Here is a 14,256-nt window from a genome sequence, read left to right on the forward strand (position 1 = left end):
GTATCATATAGTATGTACTCTTTTGTGGCTGGCTACCTTTGCTGGACATAGTATCTGTGGAGATCCTCACTTTATTCTTAAGTGGTCACAAACCAATAATGGCATTTCCAAAGAAATTTCAACCTAGAGAGGTTCTGATGATTTATTTAGGATACCAAATGGGGTACTCACTTCATGGTTGATGATTCCAGACATGCACTGATTCAGACCCAGTTTGTTGAACTCATTGAGTCCACAGGCTAATACTTTGCCTGACTGGGTCAGCAGAAAAGTCCCATCACAGCCACATTGAACCGCGACAATAATTAAGGCCTTGGGAACATCCACCTGCAAGAAAAAAACAAATTAGAAAAAAAAAAATCTCCCCAACATAACTTGTATTAGGAAAAAATCCTCAAATTCTTTCAAAACTGTGATGTCCTGCATTTAGCAGAATGACTACAGGGAAGTTCTATTCTCGTCAGATTTGCCCAGCAGCTTAGAGGCTACTGTTTTCAATGAGGAGCTTAAGTTTTATAATAAAGAGGCAACTGCAGGTCGGCTAAACAGATAGCTTGTGTCCAAGTTTTAGCAACAGGAACTTAGTTATTACTTAGGAACACTTCTCAGAAAACACCGAGGAAGGAGAAGCTTCAATCTATTACTGATTTAGTGCTCTGAGATACAACATCCCATGATGGTTACAGAAGAGCTCAGACCTGTGGAATCCCAGTCATACAATAAGTGAGGTGACCAAGGATTGAGGCAGCAGCCAAGATGTCTGAAGGCTCATATCCCTCTGCAGCTAACTAGACAGGGCTGGAGAATGGTGGGGGACATGATGGGTGTACCTGTGAAACCTGAAAGCTCAAACCTTCTAACAATACTAGAGCCTTTTCAGGTGAAGAGGAATAGCTATGAATTCTACTCAGTGGGAATGGTCCCACAGATAAATTAGTTAATTTTTAAAATGTAAATAAACATCTTTAATAGTGAATAGTATAGCTGATTACAGTCAGCCTTCCCATGGGTGAGCCTGTGTCCCAGGGTGGGAACATGGCCATGCTCTCACTCAGCTGGTTTCCACTCCCATGCCGGCTCTGGCAGTGCCTGCTTCCACAGTGCTGAGGAATTAGGTATTATGCTTCATACACTATGACCCCTAAATACAAACAACTACTTCATCTGGTGTCCAGTTGTGGAAGGAGGAAGGGAAATGGCTGTGCCAGGTGAAAGGATAGCATATTGCTTTCTAGCATCTTTCCACGCAGGGTGTGTTTAGCTTGATGTGACTTTTTCACTGTATATGCTAATTTCAGTGCTCACTGATGAGCAAGCTGTGACTCGAGTGTCCAGAGTGGCTACATCATTTCTCAACTTTTCATGATTTAGTCAGATGACAAGACCACAGAGTGCTAAATTAGGAATCCTGGATTGTCAATCTCCCAGATAGGGAATATTTCAGAAAGAAAACCCCTTGATAGGAGGTGGCAGGGAAGGAGGACTTATTACTGAAGGCTGTGTGACCTAGACAGGCTAAGAAGCAGCTGCCTTTGATTTTACCTTTTGTGGTGTATAGTAATCCTCTTCTGAATCCAAACCCAGGCGTCCTGAGACACAAATGAGAAAGAAAATCAATAATGTGAGGGCTCCTGTCCCAATGAAAATGTTCCATAAGATACTCTTTTACTAAATTAACACTTAAATAGAGGCTACATGACATATTTAGAGGTGCATAAGCTTGAAGTCAGGCTGTGCCCCTGGGAATAAGTGGAGAGAGTCAAGGCAACACCTACCATATTCACCACAGCCCCAAGAGTAGACTTCTTTGTTTCGTGTCAAAACCACCACATGATTATCTCCACAGGAGACCTGCTCCACTGGATTGCTCAGGAAGAAGTCCAGCTGCATGGGTTCTAGGACTTCAGCACCAGCAACCTTGTCCACCCCCATGCAGCCGTAATAGTCAGATCCAAAGGCATAGAGCTGACCTTCATCTGTGAGAGGAAGGAAAGCAGAACCCACTAAATGAATTACTTGTTTTGTCTAATGAGAAAGCTGGACAGGACTGGAACGAGGACGACCTCAGACACTGAGCTCATTCATATCAGATGACTGCAGCAGAGAAATCTGACAGACTGTCTATGAAGCCTAGAGTTCTTTATATTTAGAGGGTCATGCATACTGTTATGTAACAGTTTTTAAAAAAATGGTGGGATGATCGTGTTAAAAAGGCTTAAAATTTTAAGCCTATTTTACAGAGAAAAAAGGAAGCACCAAGCAATCATAAAGTGAGTAATGGTAAGACCAAAACTAAATTTTAGCTCCTGACTCTTGATTTAGTGTTATCTACACCTGACTAGATAATGAGGTTATTCCTCCCCAGCCCCACATGGGACAGACAGTATATTTCTCCTAGTCCCACCTCTTCTGTTACCCACCTGCTTTCTCCTTGCTCATTACTCCTGTAATGCTATATCAAGTTGGGCATGTTGCTATTAAAGTGTTTATTTGCTCACTGTCTTTGGTTCTTTGGAATCTTGTCTTTTGTGTAAAATCCCAGCTAAAACTGCATAGAATTAAGTACAACACTCCACCTGAAATGCACCTGGGTGCCTTCTGCTGCTGGCTTACCTGTTACACAGACAGTGAAATCATCACCACATGACACCTGACGGATAGCTTTGCCTTGCAACTTTTCTACGTGCTTTGGCTGTCGGTAGGAGGCTTTGTCACCATGGCCCAGCTGACCATGGAGTTTAGTACCCCCTTGCATGTTCTGTGAAATAAACAGGTCTTGTGAAGTTTTAAACTTTTTATGCGAAAGCAAATCTTTAACATCACTTCTTATCAAGAAAAACAGTAGGAAAAAGAATCAGCTGATAATTAAGAAATGAAAACATAACAAAAAGGTACTTAAAGGGCATTAAATCTTTTAATGACAGATAGTAAAAATCCCCTGCCAACAGATAAAGATTTTTAAAATATCTTATTAGGACTTAAAAGGACACATTCCCAATTCTGTCTTTTTTCTTCAAGTCTAAGGTAAACTAATTATGGGTGATGATGAAAACAATGTCTTTACATAGTTTAGCTTGATTTTTCCTATAGGACAGACTCTTGGAAATCCTTACAAAAGTTTTTACAAATTTTGGTCACAGGGGGGTTTCCCTTGCTGCTCAGCTGGTAAAGAATCTGCCTGCAATGTGGGAGACCTGGGTTCGATCCCTAGGTTGGGAAGATCCTCTGGAGAAGGGAAAAACTACCCATCCCAGTATTCTGGCCTGGAGAATTTCATGGACTGTATAGTCCATGGGGTCGCAAAGAGTTGGACACAACAGCATCTTTCACTCCCTGAAATACGCGAGTCATAAGGACTCTGGATGCATCAAAGAGGCTGCTAGAAGGCACTGACAATAGTCCTAAATGATTTCCCAGCAGTTTTAGAGAGGTGAGACATGCTTCCCATATAATAGCTCAACTGTAAGGCCTTCTATAAATGTTTTTTAAGGCACTAATTTCACTCTACCTCTAGAAGTACCCCCAGAAGCTAGTCTTCAAGTGAGAGGATTTTTGGAAATAACAGCAAGCTAAAACTCTGTAACAGAGGTCAAATCACTCATTCTTTCTCTCAACCAATAGTTGAGTGTCTACTCTGTCACATGCTGGGGATAAAGCCTGTCCTCTTGGAGAACTTAGCTGAAACAACTGGAAAAAATGAGCTCCCTCCAGAAGGAGGAAGAGTGGGAAGAACTGAGGTTCTAAGACACGTTGGGTAATGAAAAAGCAGCATGAAGTGAGCCTAAGAAGGCACAGCTGAAGAGACAGGAGGGAAGCCAAGAGAACATGCTCCCGTGGAAGCCAAGGGAGGACAAGGCTTCCTGCAAGAAGGAAAAGTGACCAATATATTAATACTAGAGGTCAAGCAAGGACTCAAGGGCACCTATCTGTTTTGTTTTTATAATTTAGAGGTCATTTTGTCAACAGTAGTTTCAATTGACTGGCAGGTGAATGAGGAATGAGTAGGAGATAAGAAAAGAGACAGCAAAAATATGCAGTATGTTCAAGGTGAGAGAGAAGGTAGAATCTAGAGGGGAACAAAGGAAAATTCTACTCAAGATATATCATATTCAATCACTGATGGAGGTCTTAGAATTTTCCTGACATGGTACACTACTTCATTTATTTACAAAGCTACTTCACAGATGTAAGTTGCTCTGAAATGCATGGTAATAGAACAGAGTAAACAAGTGACTTTCTGAAGTCACCCATCTGTAAATGAGAATCCAGTCTCCTGAGTCCGGGCCTTTTAGTTCTTTCTCTCCTTCTCTCGCTCTTTTTCATTCATTCATTCAAAAAACACTTAAAAGCGATCTAACATGTACCAGGCACTTGGGATACATCAGTGAACTAAACAGAAAAAATCCCTCCTCTCAAAAGAGCTTATTATGCTGCCACTTCTGCAGCACACACTCAACCAACAAAATTCTTATACATCCTGGGCCCAGTGAGGTGCACGTCATTGTTCTGAAGGATGTAGCTTTCACTTACCACCCAAGTGTATAGCTCCTTCTCCACTGTGACCACAGCAAAGTGGGTATTCCCTGCACACACCTGCCGGGCACTACAGCCACTCTTGATGACATCCAGTTTCTGGGGAGTGGATTTCCCACCACCCCAGACATAGACTTCACTTGTTCGGGATGTTACCACAGCAATGGGTGCTTCAGTCACAGTGCTTGACCTGCCAACAACCCCCAGAACAAAGGCACATTTAACATAAAAATTATATCAAAGAAAAATGCTTTCAGTCTGTTCCCTGAGTAGAACTGCCAATTATGGTATGAGAAAGTATGTTCTTTCTCGACAACTTATTCCAACCCTCTATCATGGCAGGCTTTGCAATTCTTGCCTCAGGGCTTCATCACAGCCCAGCCAGATCAGATACTAGTCTGACCCGTAACACCTACACTTTTCAACTTTTCAACATTCATCACGATAATGATGTCCACTTTGGCAAAAGGGTGAAATTACAGCTTTCTTTTCCTCTGAAATGACTATTTGATATTTAAATGGATGCTGGGCTTCTGAAAGGATGCCAAAGGCTTCCAACTGGGATCAAACAATGTCCAGACCCAAGAAAGAAAGACCCCCCTGGTGGTAATTTAAGATATATTACTTTTTTCAAGAGTCTCCTGAGCATTACCTTGGTCTCTTTGTAGGTGCATTAAGCAGTGTGACTTTTTCCTCCATCTCTCTACCAAAAGAAAAGCAAAGATACATGAGAGAAATAACAGGTTCTATATTGCACCAGTGTCTCTTTAAAACCTTCCACAGACTTAATCTTCTGTAAACCATATGCCTCACACGATGCTATAATACTTTTAGCAAAGTACTTCGATACAACTCAAACAGTTACATAGGCCTAGCATTAGACAATTCATTAACCACAATGAGGCCAGCAGTCTGGGGTCATTTGTTTTCTATCTCTGAGGAATGTTCTAGGCTGTACCACAGAGCCTTGAGAACTTCTTTCTGATGCACATTTTAGGAACCTGCTAACATCTCCATCTAGCCCAGTGACTCCCTAAACTCAACACTGCTAAAGCTCAGCTCATTAACTTTCTCCCGATAAAGGTTTTCTTTCTGACTCTCCTCATTCTGTAACTGGCACCTTCAATCCTCTCAGTGAATTAGGCTTAAAACGTCAACGATTTTGGATTCAGCTGTCTTCTTTTCTTCAATATTCAAATTCTACAGTTTCTACTTGTACAGTGCCCTTTATCCTCACCTGTCCTTCCCAGTCTCACCACCGTAACTCTGGGCAACTTTACTTCCCAACTGGGCCGTTCAGTTCAGTTCAGTCGTGTCCAGCTCTTTGCAACCCCACGGACTACAGCACGCTAGGCTTCCCTGTCCATCAGCAACTCCTGGAGCTTGCTTAAACTCATGTCCATCGAGTCAGTGAGGCCATCCAACCATCTGACCCTCTATTATCCCTTTCTCCTCCTGCCTTCAATCTTTCAACCTTTCAATCCTTCAACCCCAGCATCAGGGTCTTTTCCAATGAGTCAGTTCTTTGCATCAGGTGGCCAAAGTACTGGAGCTTCAGCTTCAGCATCAGTCCTTCTAATGAATATATAGAACTGATTTCCTATAAGATTGACTGGTTTGATCTCCTTGCAGTCCAAGGGACTCTCAAGAATCTTCTCCAACACCACAGTTCAAAAGCTGCAATTCTTCAGTGCTCAGCTTTCTTTATGGTCCAATTCTCACAGCCATACAACTGTCCAACTAGGCTGTAGTAGCACCTAATTGGTCTCACCAAAGTTTCAATCCACTTTATTCAGTCCTGCACTGACTTAACACTGATATTAGTATTGCTAAATAACTTTTCCTAAGGTTCCATCTTTCATCACATGAACCGCCCTCTCAAATATCCAACACTTCCATACAATTCCCTGAATACAGCACAAATTCCTTCATCTGGCATTCAAGATCTCCACCTACTTTTCCAGGGTTCCTTCCATCAGTTCCGATGTTTCAGCTCAGCATTCCCATTCTGCCTAAACCAATTACACCTGAAGACCTGGGGTGGTGCTTAAGTACCAGTAATTTTTCAAAGTTCTAGTGCTGTTGCTATTGAGAATGCCAGGTCTAAAACCGCTAGTGTAGCCAAACAGGACTTAGTGCTTCCTGAATATTTTCACAATTCTCTGTGTCTGTGCTTTATCTGGAAAGCTCTGTCTTATGTTTTTCCATCAAAGAACAAAGTTCTAAGGAAGTACTATCTGTAAATCTCCAATTATCTCAATAAAAATGGCAATTAAAAATTATCAATGGAGATATTTAAATAAGTGATTTAAACAGTGATTATACTGTTAGAAAATAAGCCAGATAAAAGAATTTAAATATGCCTACCCAGCCCTAAAGGGTGACTGCCTGAATATGAATACAACATAAATGAGAGGTTACAGTGCTGCATCTGGAGTGTTATATGTAATTCTAGGCACTAAAACACTGGCTAGAGATCAACTGGAAAACCAGATAAGATCAATTTAACACAACAGAATAAAGGTACTGACCTTTATACTGAAGAACAGAGATTATGGAATTAGCTATACACTTAAAGCATCCAAGGGCAAGACTTGAAAAAGAACACAGTACAGGTTTGAATGTTGGGAAGATTCACAAAGAACTGGCAGAAGGAGGAAGGGTAGTAAGGCAAAAATAGTGTAAGAGGATGAAACAGAGACTAGGACACTTAAGAAGCATAAAGAACATCTTTTCCTTTGAGCTAGGGTTTGAAGCCTCCTACGAAAAGTGAGGGATAAAGGGCCTTCCTTCTACCTCTAGAGACCTCTAATACTGAATAAATCTCAGAAAATAACCTGTCAGGAATCAGTCAAACTTGACTATGGGAAATGGGCAAAAGGTATCTGAAGAGGACCCCTCCGATTACAACCTACCATCTAAACAAGTGCACTAAAAAGCTACGGCCCAGTCCAATCCTACACTCCTATCCAACAACTGTTGAGCACCTTGTGCCGGGCCCGGGGGTGAGCCCTTTATATGCATTGCCTCCTTCAATCCTCAGCCTACCTCACTTCATAGAGAAGAAAACTAAGGGTCAGAGATGTTAAATAACTTGACAAAGACAGTGACAGAACTCAGATACAAACATAAGGATGACTGAGTCCATAGCCCTCCTCTCTTAATTACTACACTCTCATGCCCAAACTCTAGAGTAGAACTCACAGAAGATGGGGGGTCTAGAGCCTCATCAGGATTGATTCAGAACAAACTAGCAGGGGCGAAGGAGGTCGAAGCCGAGTGATGAAAACGGAGATGCTGGAAGAAAATAGCATCAGAGTGACCAGGTCAGGGAACATCACCCTCTCTCTGCGGTACTCTGGTCAGGCCTATATAGTCAGTTGACCATCTACAGAAAGACAATGCAGCGACTTCTTTGTTCTTTACCTTCTGCGTTTCCTGAGAAGGGGTCTATCCAGAAGTTCATCTGCAGTGGGTCTCTGCTCAGGATCCTAAAAAGTACCAAAGGGTTAGTTTTAACTTAAAGGAAATGGGCAAAATGGGATCTAAAGAGGCATTTTACTTTTTCTTAGAAGGCTGTAGGTTTGCTATTCAGAGACCACTATATATCATCCTTTTTATTTTAAAAACCTGTTATGTCACATTCTATGCTTCATGCTCATTACCATCAGCACTTACATGTGAGAATGAGAATCCACCTTCCTCACTGGTTTTAACTGTTAGGGCAGTGGTTCTCAAATTTCAATATATATAAAACATAAGAATCTCCTGGAGTACCTGTTACAAATAAAGATTTCTGGGCTTTATTCACAGAAATTCTGATTCAGAACGTCTGGTGTAGGGCCCAAGAATCTTCATCTTCTTGTAAAACTTGCCCACCCCCTGGCGATTCTCACACCTGTGGTTCCTGGACTACCTCTGAATAATACTGACCTAGAGCTACACTGCAAGGCCACTGTGACATTTAGAACTATATACATTCTGTACCTCAGGAATTCTAAACTACCTCTTATTTTATACAGTTTATAAAAATTAATCTTGATTATAAAAAATGGAGCACAATTTCACAAACTAATAAAGGAAGAACTTGTTGGCTGAAGCACACAGCTCGCATGAATTGCCAATGCCTATTCATCTGAATGGACTTCTTTGGTGGCTCAGATGGTAAAGAACCTGCCTGCAATGCAAGAGACCCGGGTTTGGTCCCTGGGTTGGGAAGATCCTCTGGAAAAGGGAATGGCTACCTGCTCCAGTATTCTGGCCTGGAGAAGTCCATGGACACAGGAGCCTGGTGGGCTACAGGCCATGTGTTCACAAAGAGGCAGACACGACTGACACTTTCACTTTTCATTCACCTGAATACAGCCACAAATACATCCTACCCTGGGGGCGTGGATGTGGTTTTGTGCAAGTTCCTCTGTGCCATATTCCAGACACTAAGGCTGGAAGGGAAAACAGTGAACTGAAATCAATATGCAAATCACACTTACCTGGTCAAGGCATGCATGGACCATTTGGATCAGTTCCAAAGAGTACTGGCTAGAATCAACTTCCATGGCCCGGATGCCTTGTACAATCTTCACACACAAGTTGAGTGGATTCTATGAGAAAATGATTATTGTATTGTCCTTGGTTATATAAAGATGGCATTACAATCTACCAGTAGGGGCTTTGAGATGTCTGTGATTATCATATAAAGAAATGGCAATAGCTGTAAATGAGGTCTGACTTCTTTTTACAACTATCAGTATATTTCACTACTACTATCAGAGAGAACGAAACCAACTGGCCAACACGGAGGTATGACTACATGACCAACAGAATAATATTCAGAGTATATCATAATCTGACCCCTCAAATGACTCCCAAGAAAAAGGAAAGCAAAGTTAGCTATGCTTCTTGGCTTTAAGTATCTCCTTTGCCAACTATTTTGCCTCCTGATTTATATATCCTAATAATGGTCAGGTGATACTCTGCTGCAAAAGACAAGGCAGTGAATAATAAGTTGACAGTGATAAGAAATTATTATAACAATGCCACCACCACCTTTACTGAAGATCACTATGTAACATAAGTTGCACATATGTTTTTTAACTCTTGTAAACACCACACAAGGTTATCATCACCAATTCAGAGATGTAAAGTAACCTGCCCAAGACTACACAAACAGTAAAAAAAAATGGAGCTGTAATTCCAACCAAAGTCTGTTTGACTCCAAAACTCATTTTCCTTCCACTATATTATTTAAGAAAATAAACTTCAGGACTTAGAAAAATAAACACGTCTCATAAACGGCCAAAGAACTTTGCATTATCTTAATTCGCATTTTCATATACATTAAAGAGCAGTTCTATAAGGGGAATATGTATCTTTTCCCTTGTTATTGACAAAATAGAGAATCAAAGAGATGAGGTGATTTGCCTAAGTTTTCTGGTTTGTAGAGGATACTGGATGTGAATCCACTTGTGCTACTCAAACTGTGGTCCATGAACAAGCATCAGATCATCTGAGAGTCTGTCAGAAATGTAGAATACTAGGACTAGATCCAGACACACTAAAACAGAGTCTGCATTTTAACAAGATGCCCAGGTGATTTCCTATGTATATTAAAGCTTGAGAAGCACTGCTTAACACTAGGCTTTAAGAAGAAAAGAGACTTAGAGGTATTTGTTGTTTATAAAACAGTAAGTTTTTAGTAAAACTAAGAGTCAGTGTGTAATCTTTCATAAAAAAGACCAAAACACTTTAATGAGTATTATATAATTTGCCTTAGCTTTTCTAAAACGATGCAGCTGAAGTATAAGAAATGAAATGGCTTACCCAAACTGCTGCATCAGACAGTCGATCCTAGAGTCAGTTTTAAAATTATAGTCAATGGATTCAAGGCATGCTCAAACTACTTGATTATTTTTCAATGGGGAATTCAAGTTGGTAATAAATCTTGTCTGTAGTACTTTACAATATACTACTAAGCCAGTGCCTGAACACTGGTTATTATTTTGCCTACAGTTGATTTCTGTTCAAGAAGTCAGAAGCTCAGGGATAAATGAAGTTGATTCTCTCAACCAAGTTGTACCACTTACAAGGACAATGTAGGGATCAACTTACTGTAGCATCAAATGTTCTCTTCAGTGTAAGTAATTCAAAAATGACACAGCCTACTGCCCAGATATCAGACTTGAAATTGTATTTTACTCCTTGGCAGAGCTCTGGAGACATATAATACGGCGTTCCCACAAGCTGAACAACAAAGAAAGCAATCAAAAATTAACTTCTTTTCTGAGCTAACTATATTAATATTTTAACAACTAAATTAAATTTCCCAGGAGTTAGTGATACCTATAGAACATTCATCAGCATATCCCAAAACATTCCTATCAAACGGCATATCCCATCATCATTCTGAGCTGATGCCACTCTGGGGAGAAATCTTATTCATATCAAATGTCCTGGGCCAGTTATAAAGAGACAATCTCTGTGGTGAAGACCTGTGGTAACTTGGGAGGCAGAACAGCTCTGTGATTCCTGGATCACAGAAGATTTAGGCATTCAAGGACCACTGAAGACTTCAGAGGCTTGAAAAAAGCATACTTGGTAAAAGTTCACCAATGGAAAAAAAAAAAAATACAAAAACGGGCAGCAGGAGATGGTAACTGAATAAAGGGGTTTAAAAGTTCTAACTAAACACACAGTAGTGAAACTCTGTGAACAACTCAATTTAACATCTGTAACACTAACATAGTGAACTTCTTCCAAATTCAAAAAGATCTTCTGAGTTCAAGAATGTGTTGGAAGGAAATAAATGTCCTGAATGCAGGTCATGTCTCTCCCAAGATGAGAGACAATGAGTACCCAAGAAATTCTAATAACACTGACAGCCATCTTTAATAAGGAAAGCAAAGCAATTTTCAGACGGCTTACATGGCATTTATTTTATTGGGTTATTCTTAATGAGAAAAATCCATGCAAGGGCATGACTACTTCCTCAGAAACTCAATACAGCAACATCATACAAGCAGACTGAGTCCCTGAAGCAGACTCCCAACCCTGGCTATCCGTATCCTTGGATGTTTCTAGCTTGCTTGCAGGGATATCTCAATATTATTAAAAAAAATCAGGACAAAATTAATATTAGTAACTTACATTTTCAAGTTCTGACAGAGCACTGTGAAACCAGAAGAGTAATAATTGGGTTTTATAAGTCCTAAAAGGATCAGCTCACTATCATCAGAGATCAATTTATGTCTACTCCTTACCAATGGTCTTTCATAGGATCAGGTGAGAAGGGAGCCCTGTGGTGCAGACTGTGTATATTAAGGGTGAGATTGTTTTTTGGGCATCAGCCTTTATTTTTGTAATACAGGGTTTCTGAACCAGAAAAAATTCAAAGGAAACACAACAAGAGACGTCTAACATTCGAAGCTCAAAACATTAAAAGAGAGATAAAGTGAGATCTACTAAAGATCCTAAGCTGGAAAAAATGGTAAAGCATTTTATTGCTTTTAGAAATGTCTTTAGTTAGGGTTGGAAAGGGCAATGATGTTTGAGCTGTTATACGGACAATGGCTCTTAAAAACACCTGAGCAGGTAAATACCTGTTAGTGGGTCTAGGAAAAAGACTCCTTTTATAAGCATGACTTATAAAAGACTTGCTTTATAAGTATGAAGAACTTGCAAAAACATCGAGAAAAAGCATGCAAGATTTAGGGGGTATAGTTATATCTCAAGATGCAAGAAAGGAAAAGAAAAAAAAAAGTCAAGGGGGAATTCCCTGGTGGTCCAATGGTTATTAGGACTTTACTTAAAGTCCCTCATGCTGTATGGCACCACCAAATTTAAAAAAAAAATTAAAAAATAAAAAAAGCCCAACTAAGTTAATGATAACACATACTTACCGTCTCAGCCATGGAATACTCAGAATTCAGTTTCTTTGCTAGGCCGTAATCTCCAAGTTTTATCAGGTTTGCCTTGGTCAGAAAAATATTTAATGTCTTTATATCCCTGGGAAAAAAATGCTGTATATTAAACCCATACACTAAACTGTTTTATCTCATCTACCTTCCCACCCAAGATTAGTACAAAATAAAAGAGTGTGTTACCACTGTTCAGGCTGTTATAGGATCCAAAAGAGTGTTCATTACTTTCTCATACATTTTAACACTGAGAAGGGAACTTGGGGAAGTAGAGGCAGAGAATTACTTCATCCTCCAGGGATTCACAGCACAGGCACTTCCCCCCCAAAACTGAAGTTATTAGAAAAAGTTGAAAGGTCAGATTAAAAAAAATAAAAAGTGCCCTAAGTAATTCCTATAAGGTGCACTGCCTCTTCAATTACCACTGGTGCCTTGAATTAAGTGATATCCAGGCAATTTTAACACTGAGTTGTGTCAAAGTTTCAAATCTGTTAAGGCAAGAGAAGCACATCGGCCAATACAGATCACCTAAATAAAATCACCAGCTATCTTTCTAAAGATGAACCGACCATGTGTAACACAAATAAACTGTGCCTGGTTCACACTGTGCCTTCCTTTATTGAAAGATGTGAAAAAATCAGAACAATATTTTTGATAATTTTCAAAAATAAAACAATATACAACTGTAGCCACTCAACAACTATCAAGAACTATATGTTAAATGGACAAACCAATAAAAAAGAAAACTAGTGTATTAATATTAATCTCTAGCAGTAGTCCATGACTCATTTAAGGGTATAATGAAGTGGAAATGTTCTTATAAAGGTTCTCTCCTATAGCTAGAAGTGAATAGAAAGCTGTTTCTCCCTGGTCAAGATCTGGTAAAACTGCATAATTAATTGTAAAACAATGAATAAGCTTTTTACTTAAATTAAAAACAAATGCCAATTTTATTGCTCGGAGAAAACATTTACTGTGAATTCCAACCAGTCTAATACAGCTTTTATAGTGGCCTTCTAGTCTGTACTGATGAATTAATGAACTCACCTCTAAAATAAAGAGATGACTGAGTAGTACTAAGCTATTGAGATCTTCCTAGATCACAAACAGTTTAACTTCAGGAAGCGAAGGTAACGCCCCTCATTACTCACTCTTTCCTTCCTAAATCATTATCAACGGAAAAGCTTTGACTGTTTAATCAAAAAAATAATAGAGCTGATGGGAGGTACCCAAGGTGGGGGTTGGATTGATAGAAAAGAATCCATCACATATTCTTTCACTCATTACCTATGAAGGATCCCAGCTTTATGGATACAGCTCACAGCTGAAACAATCTGAAATAGGTACCATACCACCATCTGCAGAGAAAAGATAAATTATACTTGGACTGGAAACAAACAAAAAAATACCATTTAAATAAACACACGCACACACACACGCAACAAAGAAAACTGCAACTAGAGGTTATGATTCAACATGACTTGACATTTCTTGCTTGTAGGTTGAGTAGGCAAAGAAAAGTGGTAGGGGTAAAAAAAAAACCAGCAGATTATCATAAAATAGTTTGAATGTTGTTATAAAATATAGTATGGTGAAGCAGACTTGTGGAAAGAAATCCAGGAAGAATGCAAAGGTAGAGAAAACTGGGCATACCAGTATGCAGTAATAGAACCGGGAAAGAAAGCCCATAGAGAATCATGATGTGGAGGTAAACCGTTTAGGAAGCAGCTATAGACAGCTTCCTTGTTAGAGGTTTCCTTTCTCATGAATATCAATCAGAGCCTGGAAGGAGTATGAACAAAAGGAAAAA

General features: G+C 39.7%; 1 protein-coding gene across 1 annotated transcript in view; it reads right to left on the reverse strand.

The window, feature by feature from the left end:
• The window catches only part of NEK9 (NIMA related kinase 9), a 37,203-nt gene that overhangs the window by 18,110 nt on the left and 4,837 nt on the right, over nt 1-14,256 (reverse strand). Inside the window, exons 4-14 of the mRNA XM_027552461.1 lie at nt 13,734-13,804; nt 12,429-12,534; nt 10,642-10,773; nt 9,024-9,134; nt 7,960-8,024; nt 5,186-5,236; nt 4,531-4,723; nt 2,614-2,758; nt 1,776-1,976; nt 1,543-1,589; nt 172-327 (exon numbers count right to left, since the gene is read on the reverse strand). Coding sequence (XP_027408262.1) covers nt 172-327; nt 1,543-1,589; nt 1,776-1,976; nt 2,614-2,758; nt 4,531-4,723; nt 5,186-5,236; nt 7,960-8,024; nt 9,024-9,134; nt 10,642-10,773; nt 12,429-12,534; nt 13,734-13,804 — 1,278 coding nt within the window. The remainder of the gene's footprint in view (nt 1-171; nt 328-1,542; nt 1,590-1,775; nt 1,977-2,613; nt 2,759-4,530; nt 4,724-5,185; nt 5,237-7,959; nt 8,025-9,023; nt 9,135-10,641; nt 10,774-12,428; nt 12,535-13,733; nt 13,805-14,256) is intronic.

Source organism: Bos indicus x Bos taurus, chromosome 10, assembly GCF_003369695.1.
Source record: "Bos indicus x Bos taurus breed Angus x Brahman F1 hybrid chromosome 10, Bos_hybrid_MaternalHap_v2.0, whole genome shotgun sequence".
NCBI lineage: Eukaryota > Metazoa > Chordata > Mammalia > Artiodactyla > Bovidae > Bos > Bos indicus x Bos taurus.